Source organism: Lissotriton helveticus, chromosome 7, assembly GCF_964261635.1.
Source record: "Lissotriton helveticus chromosome 7, aLisHel1.1, whole genome shotgun sequence".
Lineage (NCBI taxonomy): Eukaryota > Metazoa > Chordata > Amphibia > Caudata > Salamandridae > Lissotriton > Lissotriton helveticus.
Window position 1 is genome coordinate 1520550291 of NC_136068.1, and position 24658 is coordinate 1520574948.

Genomic DNA, 24658 nt, shown 5'->3' on the forward strand with positions numbered 1-24658 from the left:
CAAAAACCACCCCCCTGTATACCAACTGGCATTGATGTACTGCATTGTGGAAAGTATGAATGTTTGTTGCATGTAATGAATGGGTTTTGAGTGTTGGTAGGTATGATATGTGTGGGACCCTTAATGTGATCTATTTAATATTTTTTCTAATGTATAAATATATTTGATGTGTTTTTATCTTCTTCAAAATATCCAAAAAAATAACTAATTGTTTAACAAAATAAAATGAAATCTTGAAATCATAAAAACTAGTGATGTGTATGTGTAGCTCCAACTCCTACGCGTTGGTCACTTTGTATTAATAGGATCCTTGTGTTGGACCTTTATTTATCTCAGGGGCAGGGTTTCTTTATCTAAACTACACAAGACCAAAACGAAAAAAATCTAACATACACAGTTCTGATTTTCAAAGAGTTCTAGGGTGTGCATTAAAATAATCCACAGTTGCGTCAAGTTTAGCCCAAAGTACCTGTAGAAGCGACAAATGTTCCAAATGGAAGCTGCAGCATTGAAAAACAAGCAATGGGTCACTCCTGAGACCCTGGGGAGGCGATGCGACAGCCCCGCAGGATGCAGCGGGAGTGTTGTGACAAATCCGGTCTGTATGGGGAGGGATGCGATACCTTGTATGGATTACGGTGCGCAGGTTCCGTAGAAAGCGTCTCGCACAGGCACGAAGTGACAATCTTCGGGATGGCGACGATCTCAGGTGCGGCGGCGATGCGCAAGACACACACGATGATGGACGGAATGTCGCATAATGGCAAAACATTCACCCCAGTCACAGATCTGAGTTTAATCCATCGTTATTTTGCTCACCAAGCCACCCCAGTTCAGACATGGCCATATGCAAATCAGTCTTGACCCTGTGCCTCATGGGAACAGTCCAGCCCGACTGCCAAGCCATGTCTTCCCTGGACCGGAATCAAGCATCCTAGGACCGGTTTCTGGCTATAAGCCGTCTTCAGCCAGGATAGCTTGACTCCAGTGGTTTAGTGAGCACGGGACCCACGTCTGGGCATACCCTTCCCACATAGGGTGAACAGCAAAACACACAAGATGATGGACGGAATGTTGCACAATGGCAAAACATTCACCCCCAGTCACAGATCTGGGTTTAATCCATCGTTGTTTTGCTCACCAAACCACCCCAGTTCAGACATGCCCATATGCAAATCAGTCTTGACCCTGTGCCTCATGGGAACAGTCCAGCCCGAACTGCCAGGCCATGTCTTCCCTGGACCGGAATCACGCATCCTAGGACCGGTTTCTGGCTATCAGCCGTCTTCAGCCAGGATAGCTTGACTCCAATGGCTTAGTGAGCACAGGCCACACGTCTGGGCATACCCTTCCCACATAGGGTGAACAGCAAAATACACAAGATGATGGACGGAATGTTGCACAATGGCAAAACATTCACCCCCAGTCACAGATCTGGGTTTAATACATCGTTATTTTGCTCACCAAGCCACCCCAGTTCAGACATGGCCATATGCAAATCAGTCTTGACCCTGTGCCTCATGGGAACAGTCCAGCCTGAACTGCCAAGCCATGTCTTCCCTGGACCGGAATCAAGCATCCTAGGACCGGTTTCTGGCTATCAGCCGTCTTCAGCCAGGATAGCTTAACTCCAGTGGCTTAGTGAGCACGGGACCCACGTCTGGGCATACCCTTCCCACATAGGGTGAACAGCAAAACACACAAGATGATGGACGGAATGTTGCACAATGGCAAAACATTCACCCCCAGTCACAGATCTGGGTTTAATCCATCGTTATTTTGCTTACCAAGCCACCCCAGTTCAGACATGGCCATATGCAAATCAGTCTTGACCCTGTGCCTCATGGGAACAGTCCAGCCCGAACTGCCAAGCCATGTCTTCCCTGGACCGGAATCAAGCATCCTAGGACCGGTTTCTGGCGATCAGCCGTCTTCAGCCAGGATAGCTTGACTCCAGTGGCTTAGTGAGCACGGGACCCACGTCTGGGTATACCCTTCCCACATAGGGTGAACAGCAAAACACACAAGATGATGGACGGAATGTTGCACAATGGCAAAACATTCACCCCCAGTCACAGATCTGGGTTTAATCCATCGTTATTTTGCTCACCAAGCCACCCCAGTTCAGACATGGCCATATGCAAATCAGTCTTGACCCTGTGCCTCATGCGAACAGTCCAGCCCGAACTGCCAAGCCATGTCTTCCCTGGACCGGAATCAAGCATCCTAGGACCGGTTTCTGGCTATCAGCCGTCTTCAGCCAGGATAGCTTGACTCCAGTGGCTTAGTGAGCACGGGACCCACGTCTGGGTATACCCTTCCCACATAGGGTGAACAGGAAAAATCACAAGATGATGGACGGAATGTTGCACAATGGCAAAACATTCACCCCCAGTCACAGATCTGGGTTTAATACATCGTTATTTTGCTCACCAAGCCACCCCAGTTCAGACATGGTGATGCGCGGCACAGCGTCGATCTTCTCCTCTCGCGGCCCCTGGTTGCGATGGCTTTGCGACGACACTCGCAATGACATGATGCGGTCCGCAAGCATCTCACCCAGCGATGGTAATCTTCCCGCACCGGAGCGATGCGTTCCGCAAGCGAAGGATGAGTTGGCTCTTGCAGCGGCAACTGGCTCTGCGACGATCTCGATCTTAGCGGAGGTGGAAATGTTCTCGCACTGTCGGGGACGCGCTCCGCAAGCGAGCGATGCGTGAAAATTTGCAGATTGTTTTCGTTTCTCCTCGTCCAGCTTCCCAAACAACAGGTACACCTTCCAGAGGCACCACAACTGGACCAAGCACTCTAGGAAGAACATAACTCATGCAGCAGAGTTCAGGGGGGAAGCTGGGGGTGAAGTCCTTTTGTTCCTGGTACTTCTTAACAGGGAGTCAGCTCTACTCAGGCCCTTGGAGATCTCTTCGAGCAAGGGGACACAGCACAAAGCAAAGTCCTTCCCCTCTCCTTGGCAGCAAAGCAACTGCAGGTCAGCCCACAAACAAACAGCAGGGCAGTCCTTCCTCTTCAGTCTTCCAGATTTCTCCTCGGCTGAGTTACCTTCTTGATTCCAGGATGATCTAATTTTCTGTAGTCTGGGTAGCCCTTTTTATACCAATATTCTCTTTGTTCTCTGAGAGCAGAGAGGCCTTGGCTTAGTCAGAACCAATTCTGGTCAGTCCTGGAGCACTTTGTTTACTTGACTTCTTCTTTCCTTTGAGAGTGCAGAACAGAAACATCAGACGCCCCACAGGAGGTGGAGCCAGCATTGTGGAGGGAAAGCACAGCCCTGGAGCACTTGTTGACATGGTTCCTTCTCTCCTTTCACAGTGCAGGGCAGAGACATCAGACGCACCACAGGGGGTGGAGCCAACACTGTGGGGGGAGGCACAGTCCTATTCAGGTCCCAGGTGCAACTCCTCCCACCCATCAAGATGCAGATCTCTCTATTCACCACTGGGAGGACTCATTCTGTATCCTGGAATCCCCCAGCCCTGTCACTCAGAAACCAGACAGTCAATTCACAAACACCCAAAGGCACACAGAAAGGTCAGACAAGAAAGCAGCCACTTTCTAAAAGTGCTGTTTACAAACACAGGATTTAAAATCCATCCTTCCTAAAAGATGGGTTATTAAATTCTGAGTTCAGGGATACCAGACTTTTATTTTCTATCTTGCACCTATGGGAAGATATGCAGGTAAACATTATACACAGCATTCCCCATCATAGCTTATGGGCAAGATAGCCTTTCATTAGCGAAAAACTAAAATCGCTGTAATTCACTACCAGAGCATGTTAGACACACTAGTACATGCTCTACCTTTCACATACACTGCACCCTGCCCAGGGGGTTACCTTGGGCCTTCCATAGGGGTGTCCAATGTGTACAGAAAGGGAAGGGTTAGGCCTGGCCAGTGTGGACACTGGTCAGGTCAGCATGGCAATTAGCAACTGCACACAGGCAACGCGGTGGCAGGCCTGAGACACCATTTTAGGGTTACTCATGTGGGTGGCACAATCAGTGCTGCAGGCCAGCTAGTAGCATTTGAATCACCAGCCCTGGCATACTCAGTGCACTTTACTAGGGACTTCCTGGTAAAACAAATATGCCAATCTTGGACAACCAATCACAATAACAATTTACACAGACAGCATATGCAGTTTAGCACTGATCAGCAGTGGTTCAGTGCCCAGAGTCCTATTGCCAACAACCACAGGTCAGGAAAAATAAAGGAGAAAGAAGCAAAAAGTTTGGGTATAACCCTTCAAAAAGGGCCATTTCCAACACCTAACTATATCTAAGTTCTTTAAAAGTGTCTGCAATTGTGGACTTGAGCCAATAAAGCACTACATGCCCAAATCGCATTACAAGAAGAGACACATTCTGTGAACAGAACAATGCGTAATTCTCTTTTTAGATCTGGGGTTAGCCAAGATCTTTTGATTTTACTAAAATTATATGAATAATGTACTTACCTCCTTATATGAGCTTTCTGTCAACTCTCTTCGTCTTCCATTGGACTGTAATTGTGCCATTAAAATTTTTCTTCCACCCACTACACCATACAGCATAAAGCAATGGACCAGCCCACTTCAGACATTGATTATCTTCAGTGAGTGACGACATTCTGCTCTTTCACAAGGAGCACATGCACACATAAAGTAGTTCCCTTCAGTTCCAGAGACTACTGAGCCAATGTGTGCTTTTTGACACCAAAAGGCTTTTTTGCTTTTATCCTCTGTTTTTTCAGATTTCTGAGAGCACAACAGCTTGCCAAACAGTAATGTGTTACAAGAAACTGAAAAAACAAGCATTTGACAAAGCCTAAATGCTGACAGGCACACTACACCTAATGGCTTTGCCAATGCTTATTTGTTACTGTATTAAGATTTGCATAAGGAACTAAAGCTTGCTTGACATGCACCCAAAGCAATGTATGAAAAATTAGGACATGTTTAAACTCTGGCTTATGGCTGAGTCTCAATAGATGGTGGGAGTACAAATTTCAAACTAAACCTTAATCCGCTGAGGTATAATCAGTTCACACTCTAATGATGTTTTTCAAACAGCACCACAGTGCATCCTGTTGAGGGCACCTCATACGACGTCACACAGCCCTCAACTACTGATGTCAATGCCAGAAAATAAAATGTTTCTTTCGGACAAAAACTGCAAAACACCTCTTTTGTAGTTTTACACTTTGACTGTAGACTTGAAGTTACTCTTCCCATCGAGATTCACCTACCTCCTCCACTTAGTGGCTTTTGGAAAGATGTTCCGATCCTTTCCTTTCAGGAATATTTGCAAGCCTAGAATTATATGGAACCATTTGATGCATCCCATTTACTTCGCATGTTTTTTTTTTCTAGAACATTTCCCTGAGTTTGTCTTTGGGCTTATACTGAACATTTATTCCATAGATTCATAGCAAGTGAGTGGAAAACCACAAATAAACAATCATAACATCTGGTGAATGATGAACTTGTCAAAATGAAACAAAGCAATACAACAAGATTTAGACTCCAGGCCAATTGGTACACTGAGGAAATAAAAGACTGATGAAACACCACTGCAAAGACCTGGAGTGCAAATGGAGAAACTATGACAGTGGCCAGGAGTATGTTCAAATCCACTCTGAGATGCTATCAGCAAATTATCAAGAACACCAAACATGCCACTCTGGCAAAGCAAAGACATAGACACTAGTGCTTTATTTGATGCGGTGGTCGCTGGTAGGGGCCACTGGCATTTATTTTTCTGGTACTAGCACTTATTTTTCTGCATCAGATATTTAGCAAAGCAAAGAGAGGAAAGAACACACATATCGGAAAGACTGAGGAAGAGAAAGATGGCAAAACAGTCACAAATGGAGAATGCAGGTACCTGCTAGAATGAAAAAAAGGGCATGTAATGGAGTGCATTAAAGAGGCCTTAGGTGCATTAAGGCTACCAACCTTGCTATTCGGTGCATGGACATTTAATTGCACTATTAGACCTGGCTTGTCCAGAGGGTTTATCCCCAGACTTTTTGGCCTCCTGTTTTGGATCTTGTTTTGGTTGGTTTTATGACTCTGGGCACTTTACCATTGCTGAACAATGCTAAAGTGCCTATGCTCATCCTGTAAATTGATATGATGGGTTGGTGATTCCATGATTGGCATATTTGATTTACTGGTCAGTCCCTAATACAGTGCACTGTGTCTGCTCAGAGCCTGTAAATCAAATGCTGCTAGTTGGCCTGCAGCACTGATTGTGCCACCCAAATGAGCAGCCTGTAAATGTAACTCAGACCTGCCACTGCAGCGTCTGTGCGCAGTTTGATACTGCCATGTCGACCTGGCAAGTGCACCCACTTGCCAGGCCCTAACTTTCCCTTTTCTCATATGTGAGTCACCAATAAGGTAGGCTCAAGGTACCCCTGTGGGCAGGGTACAGTGTATGTGAAAGGTAGGCCATGCCGTGATGTGTGTGACATGTCCTGATAGTGAAATACTGCCAATTTAGGTTTTCACTATTAAAAGGCTATCTGTCCCATAGGATAGCATGGGAGGTTATTTATAGCATCTAATAAATATAAATTTGGATTGGGCCAAGATAGAAAGATGGTGTTTAGTAGGCCAGAACTCAGAATATAAAAATGCATCTTTTAGTAAAGATGATTTTTATATTGTGTATTTGAAAATATCACTTTTACAAAGTAAGTATTTTCTTGCTTAGCCATCCTGTGAGCCTCTGCTGGTTTGCATATTGACTAACTGGCTTTGCAGGGACAGGGGCTGGGGAGGTGCATTCTCTCAGACAGCAACTGAGGGGGTTGATGCATATCTTGCCTTTCCTGGATGAGTCACGGCTAGGCTAAATAGACTTGGGCTGCATTTAAAGTAGGGGGAGGAGATTTCTTTCACACCTAAATGGGCCTGGTCTGCCTGGGACACTTCTGTCTCCACCTCCTGCCAGGCAGCTGCACCAGAAAGGACAGAACTGGTTTTGGCTGGGCAAAGAGCTTCTTTGCCACCAGAGAACAAAGGAATTTGTGCTATAAAGTGGGGCCCAGACTCCTGAACTTTAGATCACTGCTGAACTAAGGGCCTGTCAGGAAGAAGGACCAGGAAAACTGGAGGAGGAATAATGCCCCTGTGCTATGTGCGGTTGGGGGTTGGCCTGCAATGGTTGCTCTGTCTTGAATAGGGAAAGGACAGGACTGTGTGTTCATCATCCTGCTGTTAGAGCTTTCTGCAAGGGTTTGAAGTAGAGCTTGCCTCCTGCTGGAACTCTCAGGGATAGAAAAGACTTCAAAGATCAGTTCTGGGAATAAAGAGGAACCTTTGCCAAGGAGAGGAGCTGGAGAAACTGAGGAGAAATACTGCCCCTATGCTATTTGCTGTCTGGAGTTGGCCTGCAGTGACTACTTTCTCCAAGGAAAAGGAAAAGGACTTTGCTGTTTGCTGTGTCCCCTGCTTAAGGAAGATCTTCAAGGGCTTGACGAAGAACTTGCCTCCTGTTCTGAAGACTGAGGGACACCAAGACTTTACCCCCAGCTTCCCTGAACTTTTTATTTGGGAGTTCTGACCTGCCAAGTGGTGCCTATAGCTGTTCTGGGCATCTGGAGGTTGTTCTGGCTGTGGGGGGTGGAAAAGCAATGCAACGACAAGAAGCATGGCGCACCCGTATCTGTTTCCGACGCATCGCCGAAGAAACCAACGCATTGCCTGCTTGCGGCTCAAGAAATCACTGCACACTGCATCAAGTGCACTGGTCTCCGAAGTCCGAGATTATTGCACCGATTCTGATGCAAGCCCTGATGTGCGGCTGCTTGAATCCACACTTCATCCCAGATCTTCGCATTGCATCGAGGCGCCAGGTCTGTCCTATCGTTGGGGGACGCAGTAAGAAACCGACGCATCACCTCCCCACGCAGTAAGGAACCGATTCATCACCTCACCTGCACAGCAGTAAGGTACTGACACCTCACCTCCTCTGGAGCAAGGAACCAATGCATCACCTGACCTGAGTATAAGAAACAGATGCATCACCTTCCCTGCGACCCTTTTTGTTTATGTGTGCGACGCATCCAAGGTACTTTGTGTGAAAAGTGTCACATCTGCAATTTGCTTCGAACTGAACTATTTCTACCATTGGAAAGTCATATTTTTTATTGTTGGATTGTGGATTGTTTTGTCGTTTTTTGTCTTGTTTGGTTTAGATAAAGATTACTTATTCTTCTAAACTGGTGTGGTGCCCATTTGTAGCGTTTTTACTGTATTACTGTATGTGTTCACAAATGCTTTAAACACTGCCTCTGTGATAAGCCTGTCTGCTTGTGCCAAACTACCATGGGGGTGAGCAGGGGTTATTTTAGAAGTGTATCAACCTTACCCTGACTAGGAAGAAGGGTCCCAATTTGTACAAAGGTACCTACCTCTACCAACTAGAGACCCCCATTTCTAACATGCACCATCTGCCATCTTCTGAGCAGAGCTTCGGGCAACGACACTCTTTCTTTTACAAATTAAACACTGGCTAAGACCGACACCCATCCAACCACCCATGTCAAGAACTTCAGGATCCTTATCGACAGCAAACTCGATTTGACAGCGTACGTTAATGTTATCACTTTTTCTTCATGTCCTATACTTTGAAGATGCTGATGAAGATTTTCGAATGGCAACCAACTGGAATCCAGAAAAGCATCACTCATAGTCATGTCACAGCCCCCTGGACTACGGTAAGACCAGGATCAACACAAAACTCACTAGAAGGCTGTAGACCATTCAGAACTGGGTGGCCAGAATCACTCTTACTTTTCCTCACTACACTTACATCACACAACACATGAAGGAGTAACAAACTAACATAAACAAACGAGCACAATTCAATCTTGTCACCCACACTTTTAAGTCACTACATAACACAAGCCCAGCCTACCTCAACAATCACATTTGCTGTCACAATCCTTCCAGACACTTGCGGTCATCCGGACTTCTGCTTACAGCCACTCCAGCCATATGGAAAACCAGATCTGGTGGTGTTGTATGGCATTTTAGGATCCTAGCAAAACTTCCCGATTTATGCCCTTATATAGGTACAATTCACTTTGCCCTAATATAGGCATAGAAATCATATCCATTGTTAGACATAGCCCATGCAGTCCACATACAGGCATGGCTACTTCCATCCGTACCAAAACGTCACAACGATTTCTTGGAAAATCGGCTTAAGCAGTCATGGACCTCCCCTTGCTTGAATATTGATTTGTCCAAGAACTCATGGACTTTACAAAGAACTACTATTCCCTTGGGGTTCTTTACTGACGTTATTATGCCCGACTTTACATCAAAATAGGCACCTTCAAGGTATACATATGCCTTCACTTGCTCTAGCAAGACACGGTGGTTTGGAGCAGCTTGACTATCTACTTGCCCGACACAGCTCGCTACAGCAAGTGCCAAAGGAAGCTGATCCTCCAGCTGACGCACTGATCGAGAAGCTATCCTTTCTCTCGGTGAGAATCCAGCTCCAGTGTCTCCAAGCTCCCCTCCCAGGGTGTTGGGAAATCGAGTCCCGAGACAGAGATACCAGACCTCCTTCATTCTAAACTAAGGTATGGAGCTGATTAGACCCTAAGAGAAATCTTGGATAGATTCTTGGCAAAGAAAACCAAACCTATGCTACACAAATACTTATTCCCTCCTGCGTACTAGACTTAGGTTAGGTACACTGGGGTAGGCATATTTTAGAAGCACCAGTTGAGTACTTTTAGCCATTGGTATTTATATACGTGCTTTTATATGGCTTAGAAACCATACAATGCTTTTACAGTATTATTTTATATTACTATTCTCGCTGTACACATTATAATTTGCAGCCTGCATTACGATTGTAGCAGTTAACTTTACTTGCATGAGAAAGAAGACTGTTCAATAAATCCTTTTATTGAAAACCCTCGTCTCTCTATTTCTCTGCACCTCTGTTGAAACAAAGCATGCACGATTTTCTGAGTATAATATTTATCTATCGACCTCAGTCCTGCGTCTAATCTGTAGGATATATTATTCCAATGTGCAGAGCCTATTGGGAATATAGGAACTACACTACAGTGGTAACATTTTTCTTACATCGCTACTAAAGCATGGAACAACCTACCACTACATGTAGGAGACTCCTAATCGTCCCTTCTTGAATTCTGCAAGAAGCTGAAGACCTGCACCTTCAAATAATGCCTCTAGGCCATAGGTTTGGCTAGACTCACTACTGCTCAGCAACAGGATACCCTTCTGGCTGATAGTGCGCTCTACAAAGCTGCATATACAACATAATATAACATAATAGAAATAGGAAAAACTCAAATAAAAAAAGTTATGAAACAAAAGGATTTTTGAAAACTATGTACATTAATGCAAAAGAAAAAACAAACAAAATATAGAAAATTAATTCCCAAAGGATAGTTTATGAAGTTTTATGCCAATCCTTGTCACTGATCAGCTTGTTGAAGAGTGTGTGTATGTTACCTCTTTGGGCACCAAGGCTCATCATTTTTGCCACACCTTCCCCATTCTCCTCTCAGGCACATGGCCTGAGGAGAGGAAGATATGGTTTGAAACTCACCGGGCGTGGTTTGAAAGGGGGTTGGATCTCCAGGCGCTCTAGACGATCCCACTCGATCCAGCGGAAGAAGGCATGGTCACGGATGTCCCTTTCCCCCTCACATCCTGATCCAAGGCGCTTCAGTGGATGCTTGGTTAGGAGCTGTAAGGAAGGGCAGATATAGGGGAGTAGAAGAGAGGCAGAGGGTGAGATGTGAAAACACAGCCTACCATGGTCATCACTGTTACTGCACATAATTTACTGCAAATACCTATGCCTCAAAATTGTACCACATGGGGATTAACTGTAAACTAACGTTGAGCCATTTACAATCATGGAGGCAGGGTACAGCCAATTTAAATAATGCTAATGAGAATCTGTAGTCAAAATAAAGACTGCTTTAGAGAATATTTAGCCAATTCAACTGGTTCCCCCAGTTTGATCTACTTGGAGTACACAAAGCCAGCATCAGAGAGAATGCTGCATCTCTGGATTGTGGTCCACTAGCAAAGCAGTACATGGGCCAAGAAACTCATCCTAAGCAGGTGGTAAAAGTCAAAAATGAGGTGCACTCAGAGTTGTGGACGAGTCTCAGGACTGCAGCAACAGAAATTGTGGTGTATGCATTGAGGTGCATGTGCATTAAATTGTGAGTGTTGAAAACGGAACAACATGTCTTTTAATGGACACTGGCAGCGCTGAGCACTAGTCGTAGTCAATGAGCTATGTGAGAATCATGGCACTGAAAGCCTGAGAGGTATATAAGGTAAGCATGATACACACTGGATTTGGCAATAGGACAGCACCTTCAAGTGGCTGCAGGCATGGGGTAGAGCGAGTCACCTGTCAGGCATGTGGGTGTCTGGCCTGTAGTGTAGTTCCTATTTCCCTGATAGGTTCTGCGAATTGGAATAACATACACGAGAGGCTTGGCATAGGACTGAGGTCAGTATGCCCCTATCGTGTATATTAAACTTAATTACTGTGTACCAGCTAGCTCAGAGGCCACTAGAAAGTTCTTGAAGACAAGAAGGGAATAGCTTCTGGCAACCACATAACATAAAACCCTGATCCCTCAGGATCATGGAAACAATATACTACTTTTCATTCAGTCATCATCTCAAGACGTACATAGAAGAAACAGTTGGGTGTGTTTACAATAAAATGTATTGCACAATTCTATTACTGGTTATATGTGCTGAGACAACTGTTGGACAGTAGCAGAGAAATATGGCCAGCAGGGCAGTTAAATAAAAAGGCATTGTATAGTTCTACTATTTTGCAATAGTAATGAACACATACATGAAATACAGAATGCATTAAGATAAAGCTTATACCCCTATGATCCCTAACTAGATATACCTAAGTGTACCTAGCCTGTGTGTAGGTCTTAGAGAGCCAAGAATCCCCCTAGGATTTAGTCTAACCCCATTACCTTAGTGAGACTTCATCCTGATCTCGAGCTGGACACTCCAGGAAGGGTGGATGGACGTCTGACAGCTGGAGCTGTGGCATGACGCAGGTTGCAGCGTCTCAGGTCAGAGTGTTGGCATGGAAGTCTCGGTCTCCTCTGGTTTACTTGGGCAAAGGGAGGTATATTCATACCTGATAGGTACCTTGGAATGTTAGTATTGACGTAAAGTCGGCCAGAGTAAGACGTTAGGAGTGAATCCTTGGGGAATAGTGGTTCATGCATATTTAATGAGTTCTTGGAGAAATCAATAATCCTGTGCTAGGGAAAATCCCAAGAGCTTAAGGTTCTATTTCTAAGAATTTGTTGTGACGTAGGTTGGTCACTGTTGGACATGGAGATGATGTATTTAGGATGGACCGTCTTCTGCGCCCAGAGCACTCGCCAGATAAGGGACAGCCTCTGTTGCTCGTTATTGTGAAGGGAGGCCTAATATAGGTGAAAGGGCCTTAAGTGGGTGAAAGGGCCTGCCTGTCTTTGTGGCACGAAGGATTTGTGCCTCTGAAATGGTGCACCTATGTTAGGGCCTCAATCCAACACATAACAGTCCAGAACTTTCAAAGAGCCTGGACTTTGATCCTACCATACTGATAAGGATTTCTCAAGCTTTAGGTGCCACATGGGCGTTAGCAGTGCAAGCTTCATTCCCTCACAGAATAACTACTGTGTGACAGCAGCATTGCAGTCTTCCTGTTCATAAGTAACAGGTACAACACAGACATTAGTAGCGTAAGCTTCCCTTCATGACAGGCCATGCACAGTGTAGCAGCGTAAGTACAGACTTCTTTCTCTCAGAGAAGGTAGAGTGTGGCTGGCGAAAAGCAAACTCCCCTCCCTCGCAGGGAAGTACAATATGGCTGCCACAATACAAGTATCCCTTCCTTCACTCACAGAACAGGTACAGCATGACAATCAGGACTGCAAGTTTCCCTTCCTCCCACACAGAACATTTACAGCACAAGCAGCTGCTATGCAGCTTCCAGATCACACAGGAAATGGCAAGTCTTTGTAATCAATGTACATCTAAAAGTCGACATCTATAGTATCATGGATTATTGGTAAATTAAAACTGAACCAATCTCTGGGAGGTACATTCGCCCAAAAATAAGTCAGAAATTGAGTTTTGTGAGGCTGACTTTGGATGGCGTTGCAGATCATGGGGATTGAGGCATTTTAAGGATAAGTGGGGGAAAGGAATTCCTTAAAGGTGTAAATCTACGAGATGTAAGTCCATGGGTGACACCACAATAGGTAATAAACAGAGACATTACCAGTAATCAATGGAGCATTGGAAAGCTTGGTCTAGAGTGCTGCAGTCTTTTTTATCTGTTATGATGTTTTTATCTTTTTTATCATTTTATGCATATGTGTATCATGTATAGATGTTTTTTTACTGTACCTTTATGATCTTATATTGAAAGCATCGAATAAAGTAAATTGACTGAGTGCTGCAGTGACTGTGGAAGGCATGCCACTGGTAGTCAATGGAATGTGGAGCGCAATTCATGACCTAGGAAGGTTGGGGTGAAATCTCAGTGTATCTGGGGTGTCCTGGCAATCTGGGGATTAGGGTGGAATGGTACAGAGTGAAAGCAAGAGAGGAGATTGGTTACAGCTCATGCAATGGGAAAACATCAGCCTACTTTAGTGGCCGGGAACAATGATATACAACATGAACATCCCCTTGACCTACCCCTTTGCAGATGGAGACAGCTTCCCTGGACAGCGACTTGGGATAAGACACTGTCTGCTCCATGATGGACTGGAAAAGTTCGTCCTCGTCCTCGCCATCAAAAGGAGCCTGCCCCGAAGAAGGTGGAACAAAATGAAAAAAAAATCTGAACTATGCAACAACGAGCCAGCATTGTGCCATTCATGGCCAGTGCTACTTTTGTATGTTTTACCTATCGGTAAACCATTAAACTGGAGTCTATCCACACTACAGTGCACTTGTGTCAGCCACCACAATCAAATCAGGATCTACGCTACAGCTCCAGGAACCACACTACAGTGTACTAATGTCTGGATCCACACTACAGTGCATTAGTGTCAGCCACCACAATCAAATCAGGATCTACGCTACAGCTCCAGGAACCACACTACAGTGTACTAATGTCTGGATCCACACTACAGTGCATTAGTGTCAGCCACCACACTTAAATCAGAATCTACACTACAGCTCCAGGAACCACACTACAGTGCACTAATATCAAGGTTCACACTACAGTGCATGAATGTGTGCCATGTATCCTATTGCACTGAATTAATGTGAAGATTCATACTATTGCACAACAGTGTCAGGGTACGCACAAAGGTGCACTATTGTCTTGATTTATAATTACAGGCAGATAAACAAAAGGAGGTCTCCTTAAAAATCCATCAGGGGACAAGGAGAAAACAGTGTAAGAAATAAACAAACGTCCCTAGGGCCCAAGGTTGGGGAGAGGACTGGCAGCTGTTCACAAGATCCACTAGTTTCCACTAATTTTAACTTTTCAGATTATACAAAACAAATAGAGAAATTTCTGACAATAAGGTTTTGTGTTAAAAACATTTCCATTTAATATATCATCAACAAACACATTCAATGTATTTAAGTGCCATTACAATAAAAAAAGTGTCATTACAATAAAAAAAAGGTTTTTAAAAACTGTGATAATTCACAGTGACATTTTCTTAAAAATTTTTTATACACAAGATCACATAAAAGAACCAATAAGTCGACGCAGCGTTTCGGTATGTTCAAATACCACCTTCTTCAGGACAGTTCTATAGTTAAAGAAAACATACAATTATTGATCTTGTTGACAGATTGTTTTACTACTTATTTCACATTCTTTATTCACATGTATAGGGACCCCTGTCGATTTACTGCTTGGCATGCATTATCTACGGTATCAAAAAAAGGGGGTCTCATTAACAATCATTTTTTAGGCACTCTACAGGGTGTGCTAGTGGATCTGATCTGTTTCAGCTGTGGCCAGTGGTTAGGAGTATGCTTTCACCCGACTTATAGTCAGGGAGACTTTCTTGTGGTTTGATTCATTAATTTCCACAATCCAGTGAAGGGTGATTCAGGTTTTGGGGTCATTTACCTTAATACTAGTGTGTGCTTTCGCCTAGGTTTTTGATCTCTAGCCAGCCCGGAGTCTTCTTTAGGGCTGAAGAAAGACTTTGTCTTTGTCTTGCTTCTACCGCTTCCGGATGTTTCCACCCTTTAAAATAATGGTAGAGGCATTCCCTGTTAATTTAAAATCTAGGGTCTCTCTTTTCTATGTTTCCAGGTTCTTACTTGATAATTACCTTCTACGGGTAGATAAATGAATTCTCTTTCCCTCGTTTCGTCTTGTAATGATCAGAAATATCTTCGTTTGATTCGACGATATGGGGCTATAATATCACAAAGGGCAGAAATAGGGGAAACGACCTTTGTTACACTCCAGGTTCTTTTAGTCTTTTTTATCTTTGACTGTATCTACATAGCTTTGTAGTTACCTGTGTGATATACTTTATCGGGTTCTCTGTGTACGGAGGAGCCACCGATTATTTGTACCTTACAAACGGATAGCTGTGAACACAAACATTAATAGTTGGTTTAGTGTCCCCTGTCTTGTTGTCTCAGGGTTTGAATAGCGCAGTATACCCAAGGTTCTTTCAACACCCTCTTACCTAAGTGATTAATTGCACTTCAACAGATCCAAACGTGGTTTTGATTTCCACTTATTGATAAAATGGATGCTTGCTTTTTGGCAAAATCACCATCTGTAATGTAAAATTTACTTGTCATTGTTGAGGTTTGCACTATTGTTATTATTTCCCTCATTTGCTCTCGCTCATGCTGCCTCTGTTCGTATCAGTACTCTATTTACAATATGCTCGTATCAATACACTGTTTACAGTATGCTCAATCTCTATCCATTTTATTTGCCACATACTTAGGATCCCTCTCTTCTGCAAAGTCTATCTAAAGTTTGTCATACCTATACCGCTATTTGCTTTGGATCCCTCTCTTCTGCAAAGTGTGTCCAGAATTTATCATACCTATACCGCTAATCTAAGTTAAGTAGCGTTTTTGAGAGCGGATGTTATAAAGAAAACCTCTTCTAGTTTTTACGCCCGTATCTATTCTCTACATTCTTGGGCAATAAAAAAAGGGGTTCCCCGACCGCGGAGTTTGTATTTCCTCACCTGTATAGATGTGGTCGGCCTCCCTGCTCCTCACGTACGTCTCCCGTTTCTCGCCAGGTTTGTTTGCTTAGTTTGCATTGGCGTGTTTTTATGTTGTCATTTCCGGCAATGGTCTCGCGATACTACGTAACCTTTGACTTTGGTCGTTGCTATGGGAACCACGTCAAGCTTTTGCCGTCTTGTTCGCTTTTTAAAAAAAAAAATATATATATAGGACGGGGGCTTCATAATATGAGCGGTGCAGCGGGGAAGCTTTTACTATCGACCTAGCTGGTTTGGTTTTCTAGTTTGTAGTTAGATCAAATTTTATTCTGACGGAGCTTTCTTTATACAAAAAATACAATATTATATCCGTCAGAGCTCTCGCGATACTACGCTGCTTTTTGTTATGTTCATTGCTATAGCAACCACGCAGAGCTTTCGCTCTCCTATCGGTATTGTAGTATGCAACTTTATTGATATAAACATTGAAGCATAAGAACTTTATTAATATCAACTACATTGACTCTATTATTTGGTTTGCCCGTGGGTACCCAGGATATTAACAGTGAGAAAAAAACGACAGTTTAGTTGTTAAGAGTAAAACACTGTCTCTCGATTTTTAATGAGGTAGTTACTCACATCTTCCATGGTTATTAAGGTTTCTGGGAGTGCATCTATGCGCCTCATCATCTATAGTTGTTGCATGTTCCCAGTCTCATGGTTCTATGATTTAATATACCTTGGGATGCGATGTCGATACTTCTGTTCTATTTTGTTTATAGGGTATCTTATAGGATACGCTCCCAATCTTCTCTACTGTTTAACCCCTTTCTGACTGTGTTAAATCGCGACATATAGTATTGTTCTCTTTTTTTCCTCTTGTTATCGAGGTCACCGCCTCTACTGTTTATGGTAACTGACTCCAGTCCACACCACCTCAGGTCAGTGATTCTGTGGTTGGCTGTCGTCCAGTGTTCAGTCAGGGGTGCCCCTTTCTTACCTGTCCTTATTGCGGATCGGTGTTCATTGAGCCTGAGCCGAATCTCTCTTGAGGTCTCTCCTATATAGGCTAGGTCACAAGGGCACCTTATCATATAGATTATCCCTTTTGTCCTGCAATTGATAAAAGATCGCACCTTGTGAGTAGCCTCATTATGTTTTATTTCTGAGCCTCTTATGATTGCTTTGCAATTTGTACAGTTACCGCAGGGAAAAGTTCCCGTTGGAAGGGGGGCATTATCTATTATTATTATTATTATTCTGAGTTTTGTATAGCGCCTGGTTACCTATAGGCATCCCAGCGCTTACCAGAACATAACACTACTAGAGAATGAAGGGATTAAACAGAAAACAAAAAAGTTTTTAGAAGTTTTCGAAACCGAAGAAGGCTAGCTTCCGAGCGCAGTTGTAGGGGCAACGAGTTCCACAAAGAGGCCACATTTATTGAAAACCTTCTGCCACCCGTTCTTGCCTTTTTCACCCTGCCAACCTGAAGGAGATGTTGATGGTCAGAGCGAAGAGAGCGAGGGGCCTTGTAAGGCTGGACCATCTCCTCCAGAATAGGTGGGCCTACCCCGTGCAGAACTTTGTGAGCGATACAAAGTGACTTGAATTTCACCCTGTCCCTCACAGGGAGCCAGTGCAATGCCCTCAACGCCGGGCGAGCAGATTGACGCCTGGGGAGACCCGTCAAAAGCCTGGCCGCCGCGTTCTGCACTTGCTGCAGTTTATTCAGGGTAGATTCGGGTGCACCCAGGAATAACGCATTGCTGAAGTCCAGCCGCGAGATGATAAGTCCCTGGATGAGAAGCCTTCGGGTGGTCACTGGGAGCAGGGGCAGAATCTTCTGGGCTGCGCGGAGCAGGCCAAAGCACACGCCAGCAGTCTTTTTGGCATGAGTTTTAAATGATAGGTCCTGCTCCAGCCATACCCCCAAGCTCTTGATCTCCTGTTTGGGGGGGGGGTACCGGTCCCAGACAGTCTGGCCAGCTGCTGGGGGACAGAGATGGAGAGGAGTTCCCCAGCAGCATCAGTTCCGTCTTGGAGCCATTTAACTTTAGGGCTGAGCTGCACATCCACGTGTAGATCTTCTCGAGACACGTGTGGAGCCGGTCGGGATATTTCTGATCATTACAAGACGAAACGAGGGAAAGAGAATTCATTTATCTACCCGTAGAAGGTAATTATCAAGTAAGAACCTGGAAACATAGAAAAGAGAGACCCTAGATTTTAAATTAACAGGGAATGCCTCTACCATTATTTTAAAGGGTGGAAACATCCGGAAGCGGTAGAAGCAAGACAAAGACAAAGTCTTTCTTCAGCCCTAAAGAAGACTCCGGGCTGGCTAGAGATGAAAAACCTAGGCGAAAGCACACACTAGTATTAAGGTAAATGACCCCAAAACCTGAATCACCCTTCACTGGATTGTGGAAATTAATGAATCAAACCACAAGAAAGTCTCCCTGACTATAAGTCGGGTGAAAGCATACTCCTAACCACTGGCCACAGCTGAAACAGATCAGATCCACTAGCACACCCTGTAGAGTGCCTAAAAAATGATTGTTAATGAGACCCCCTTTTTTTGATACCGTAGATAATGCATGCCAAGCAGTAAATCGACAGGGGTCCCTATACATGTGAATAAAGAATGTGAAATAAGTTGTAAAACAATCTGTCAACAAGATCAATAATTGTATGTTTTCTTTAACTATAGAACTGTCCTGAAGAAGGTGGTATTTGAACATACCGAAACGCTGCGTCGACTTATTGGTTCTTTTATGTGATCTTGTGTATAAAAAATTTTTAAGAAAATGTCACTGTGAATTATCACAGTTTTTAAAAACCTTTTTTTATTGTAATGACACTTTTTTTATTGTAATGGCACTTAAATACATTGAATGTGTTTGTTGATGATATATTAAATGGAAATGTTTTTAACACAAAACCTTATTGTCAGAAATTTCTCTATTTGTTTTGTATAATCTGAAAAGTTAAAATTAGTGGAAACTAGTGGATCTTGTGAACAGCTGCCAGTCCTCTCCCCAACCTTGGGCCCTAGGGACGTTTGTTTATTAATTACAGGCAGAGCCAGAGAGGCTACAATGCTTTAGTTCACAAGTGACAGGATTCAAAATCACAACCAATTTCAAGATGTAAAGTCATATTATAGTGCACTAGCGAGAGGCTCCACACTAGACTGCATGAGTGTCAGAATTCACCACGACCACCACCACCACCAGAGTCTGAATTGCAATACACGAGGGACCGAACCCTCACTATAGTGAACTAATGGCTTGATTCACACATACAGCTACCAACACCATTATGATCCTCTGTATGACTCACTATTAACAGACGTCACCAACATCGAGCAAGAATTGCACCAGTCGCAACCTTCAGAGGTACAAACACAATTCAACATCAGCTTGACTACTCAGTCCACAGAGTACTATATGTGTTTGTTACGTTATTCTGATTTGTTTTATTCTTTGCTTTTTCATCATCATTCCATGTCGCCTCTAGAGATTAACGATGAAAATGCACATTAACCTACTATGTGCACGTTTCCAGAGGAGTTGAAGATGTTGAGGTCCTGCACAGTGTGCTAGAAACAACATTAGCATCATCAAACGTATTTATTTATGTATTTATGTCGCATGTGTTTGGTGTTGTCATGGTTACACTCCTCATCAATACTAGCAGGTCCAGGAGCCTAGAAATGGGGACTCAATAGTGCCCCTGCTTACCTGTCCGGCCAACATTTCGTAGAGTAAAACTCCAAAGGACCACCAGTCAACTGACTTCCCATAGGGTTGGTAGGCAATGATCTGCAGAAAGAGAGAGAGATGTTATCAGTGCAAACGCCAGAACTCAAGAAGCAGGACCCTCAGCTTGGACCGACTTTGGACTGAGAGCAGAGTGAATCATAAACTGAGATACGCCACTCTACTACTTCACCCTCTGGTGGGTGTAGTGGCTATCATCACCCATAGTCAATCTTTTTACCTCTTAGTCCCACACTATAAATACGGAGTCTAAACTAAATAAGGTACACATTTCAGCCAGTCTTGTTTCTTCAGCCATCAGCAGTTAGATGCAAGCATTGTCTGTACCAAAACTTGTGGCAAACGCTATTCTATTTGTGAGTTATTCAAAATCACTATGAACTGCATCTACCAGGATGCAATGGGAGAAATGATGCTGGACTAGTAGTTTCACTTCATCCATTAAAGTATGAGCCTACAAGTCCCTATAGGAAAGGGACTCTGACTTTAAGGTCAACTGGGTAGAAAGTCAGCCTCGTTACCTAGGGCCTGCTAACAGCTATGCCAACTACCAGCTCCAGGGTGCTGTTGAAAGGCATATCCCCACCATGCTGGGCCTGTGTCCAACCCCCATTGGCAGCCAACCAACCTTCGCCGTGTGAGGTTAGCTATAGTGCCTGTCCTGCGGCCAGTCCCTGCGTCCAGCCCCTTACAGGCAAGCAACCCCATGCCATACACTACCAGGCCCTGCATCCAACCACCTGCAAGAGCCCTACCACCTACTGCTCAGCCTTCGGCCATACATGGTGTGGGGTTGGGAGCAAGGCCTGGTCTGTGTGAGGTCCGGCACCCAAACCCCTACTAGCACCCGACCTTCAGCAGCACACGGCCTTCTGGCATGCTTAGCGTGCAGTTGGTCACGCAGGCCCTGGGTGCACAAAGGGAGACTTCCTGACATTATTAAAGAAACGCAACATCAAATTGTAAAAAGTGGGCTTATTGACTTTATCAAGGGGTGAGCATATCAATATATATAAAACAGGCCTATGATCTTTCTCCAAAAATCCCCAACATTTTGAATAAATGTATATTTCAGTAATTTACACAAAATAGTGTGTAATAATAGTGATTATTATAAAAAGGTTTAATAAAGTTGCAATTAAAAAAAAACATGTCTGTAAGTCTTCTGTATGTCTATGCTTTAACTAACATTAAGTCAAATGGAGTTACCCAGTGACCCTCAGAACCTGGGTATCTGAAATCTAAGGTAAGGTAGGTTCTGTCGGGAGGAGGGTAATTACTTTAACTAGGTCATAAACATATGTACAAAAATGAAAAGGAACACACCTAAATTGAAGTAAACAACAAGAATTGCGTTAGTAAATTAATTAATTTTCCTTACAATATGCTTTGGGGATAACATAGTCCGACTGTCACAGAAAACAAAGCGTTATAAAAAAACGATTTGTAATAAGGTGATCTAGAAGTGACACAGTACTTTGAGTGAATACATATACACAGTGCTGTACAAAAAGTTTATAAAAATGTTCATTCAATAGACATCAATCCCTATATGCTTGAATCTCCAATCCGTACAAGGTTCTGCTTTTCAAGTGGAGTGGAGAGAGCAGGGGAATCATTGTGCAGGCACATCGATGTTTCAACCCAAAATGTGCGTGATTCAAGTGGAGTCACAGCGGGTCTCCTTCAGGACAGGGGGGACAGCCTATGAAACAAATGAACCATGAGTATGGTGTGTTACATGTTGAAAAGTAATTGGCAGGTGGTGGTGAAGACCTACCAGTCTGGGAGGACGATCAGAAGCCTGAGGAGTGCTTCATTCGAAAGATCCACCAAAGGTTGGATTTCTGTGGGATTATATGAGAGGGCAATAAGGAAAAAGGATCCGTGGGATGAAAGATGTAAATGACCAGGTCCACAGATGGGGTTATTATCCCCACAGTCCTGTGACTGACTCTGCAGCTGTTGTAACTCATCTACATTTCTGTATCAATCTTTTGACTCATGCTCCTATAGACCAACACTGATGCAGTCTGTTCACCCCAGACCAGATAATGACCCCATCCGTGAACCTGGTCATTTATATTAGGTAGTTATAGTTAGGACCTACATAAGAAGAGTGTTTTTTCATTTGCCAATCACTTTGGCGACGTTTGATGAATCCTCGTGAATTTTCAAAACTAAAACTCCACATACTTCAGCTGCTGTCTTGAAAATTTCGTGGTGATCCATCAAGCAGGGCCCAAGAGAAAGGGGGGCCCCAAAATGCTTTTTTTCCCTGTTAATTTCCATAGGAAACTTTAGACATTGCTACAGTTCGAACTGCTGAATGGAATTACACCAAATTTGGCAAAAAGGTAGCTCTTGGTGTAAATCTGTTCAGTAGTTGCTGAGAAATTCATATATTTCTCAGATATTCAACTGGGGCTGTGGTGGATCCAAAACCTCTCCCGATATCGTGCCTGAGATCTGAGTGACTGCCAACACTTCAAACCAGGAAGTTTTAGAGCCCTCTATGTGAAGGGTTAAACCGAGTCACAAGAAAAAAGGTAGAAAAAAAGAAAATGGGGCAGGGTAGAACACCCCCTGGCCTCCTAGTCCACTAGAATGGGTGGGGGTGGTGGTCCCACAGGGACCCCCCCAGGGTCAAAAAAGCATTTTAAAAATAATGGGTGGGAGTTGGGCTGGAACCGCAACTCCCGACAAATTTATTTAAAGAATGAACCGCGGTCTCCCAGGCTTCGTTAAATAAAGGCCCGTGGTCAATGGGGTAGTTTATGTAGTAATGTGGAGGGTGCCTATGTGACACCCCCTTGCCCTGGGTGCCACTATCTCCCTGGGCCAAACATAATAAAAGAGGTTCAGCTCCATGGAGAGCCACCTCCCTGGGGATAATGTAATGAGGGGCCTTGAGGACCCCCCTGCCCCGAGGACTTCCACCTCCAGGGCTTTTACATTTTCATGTGGGGGGCCTCAAGGACCCCCCCGCCCCAGTGACCACCACATCCCCGGGGCAAAACTGGATTATAAAGAAATGGGAGGGGGACCATGTGACCCCCCTCCAGAGCTGTTCGCACCCACTGGGACCGGCACATCCCCAGGTCAGGCCCCTACTTAGACAGAGGGGCCATGCGGCCCTCCCTCCTGGAGCCATACATGGCCTTGGGGACCGCCACCCCCCAGGCTGGCTCCGGCAATCTCCCCGTTGCCCACCCCCGGGATATTACAGTTTGCTGTGGTGGTGCTCCTGCCATGCCATAGCAAACAGTGATCTGCTTTGAGCAAGCAAGAGCCTTTTGTTCTTGCTTGCTCAAAGTAGAGAGCACTCTTTGCTGATTGAGGGAAAAATCGGCTCACTTAAACCTTTAATCAAGCTTGGAATTTGAATATTTACGCTATTGTCCCATCAAGATCCTTCCTAAATTTAGTCTCAGTAAGCATTTGAGATATTCAGAACATTCGTGGACTATGACCATATAACTCCTATTGTATTTGTATTACACAGACCAAGATTCAGTACTTTCACTTGAGGACAGCGATAAGCTGCTCATTCCACATGAGCAGTGGCCATAGCATCAGTGTCTCCTTCTATTAACTCGCTTGTTAGGAATGTAGTCAAGCCAGTTTGGGGACCTGCAAATCCATGTTCTTGGCCCCCCTCATTTTTTCTACCCTATATCAAATTATAGAACATTAATTCTGAGAGCCCTGACGAAGGTGTTGCCATTTCTGTGGCCCACATCGAAACATGCATCGGCTCATGGCTGATCAGGAATATTAGTACCACAACATTAGATGATGTTGTCTATATCTTATTGCACAAAAATCAATGTACAAAACTGAACGCTTTATCTATTTTATTGGATTTATTTTATACATCAAAAGAGCGATTGAAATGGTCCTCAGAGCATTAAGTCATATTGAAACTCTCTAAATGATAAGAGCTCTATGAGATTGATTCTTCTGCGTGGTGCCCATTCTGTTCTGTTCACAAATATTGATCTAGTATGCTAGTGGAAAAGCCTGTATGTGGTATGTGTAACATGTGTAGGTGAGATTGAATAGATTGAGTGTATATAGGGGGACAGAAAAAGGAAAAATATGGATATCTGGCAATATATAAGAGTGCAGTTTTACAGTTTTTGACAATATGTGTATTTAAGCTGTTGATATTGACTGTCATCAATTTTGTACTAAAGAATAAAACTTTGTTTGATTAATTTAAGGATGTGATAGTCTAATATTCAATAAAATGTGTAACATTTTGGCTTGATCCATAGGGTGTTTAGCTCGCTACTTATAGCGAGACATTCCGCTTACCTTCATCAGAGGCAGGTATTTTTCTTTTGTTGCTTTTTAGGTTTATGTTTCCCTGGTACGCTGCCTGCAATATATATTTCAGGGGCCCTCTTTCTATTTGATTAGTCACACTTTTCTTTTTACTCACAGAGAGCCGCATGTCAGCAGCTCCCTGTGTGTAAAAAGTAATACCGGCTCCCACAGGAGTTGGGGAGCTGGCCAGGACAGCGGGGCCTTCAGGCTCCCCCGCTGTCCCCAGCATGTCAAATGTAGGTGCCCTGGGGTTCCAGGGACGTTATAGTTAGGCTTAGATTTTACTTGTTCAAAACCAGTGAAATTCAGTAGTT

General features: G+C 44.0%; 1 protein-coding gene across 1 annotated transcript in view; it reads right to left on the reverse strand.

Moving 5' to 3' along the window:
- The window catches only part of PRKCG (protein kinase C gamma), a 1201807-nt gene that overhangs the window by 18788 nt on the left and 1158361 nt on the right, over nt 1–24658 (reverse strand). Inside the window, exons 15-17 of the mRNA XM_078650936.1 lie at nt 19974–20054; nt 13751–13858; nt 10608–10748 (exon numbers count right to left, since the gene is read on the reverse strand). Coding sequence (XP_078507062.1) covers nt 10608–10748; nt 13751–13858; nt 19974–20054 — 330 coding nt within the window. The remainder of the gene's footprint in view (nt 1–10607; nt 10749–13750; nt 13859–19973; nt 20055–24658) is intronic.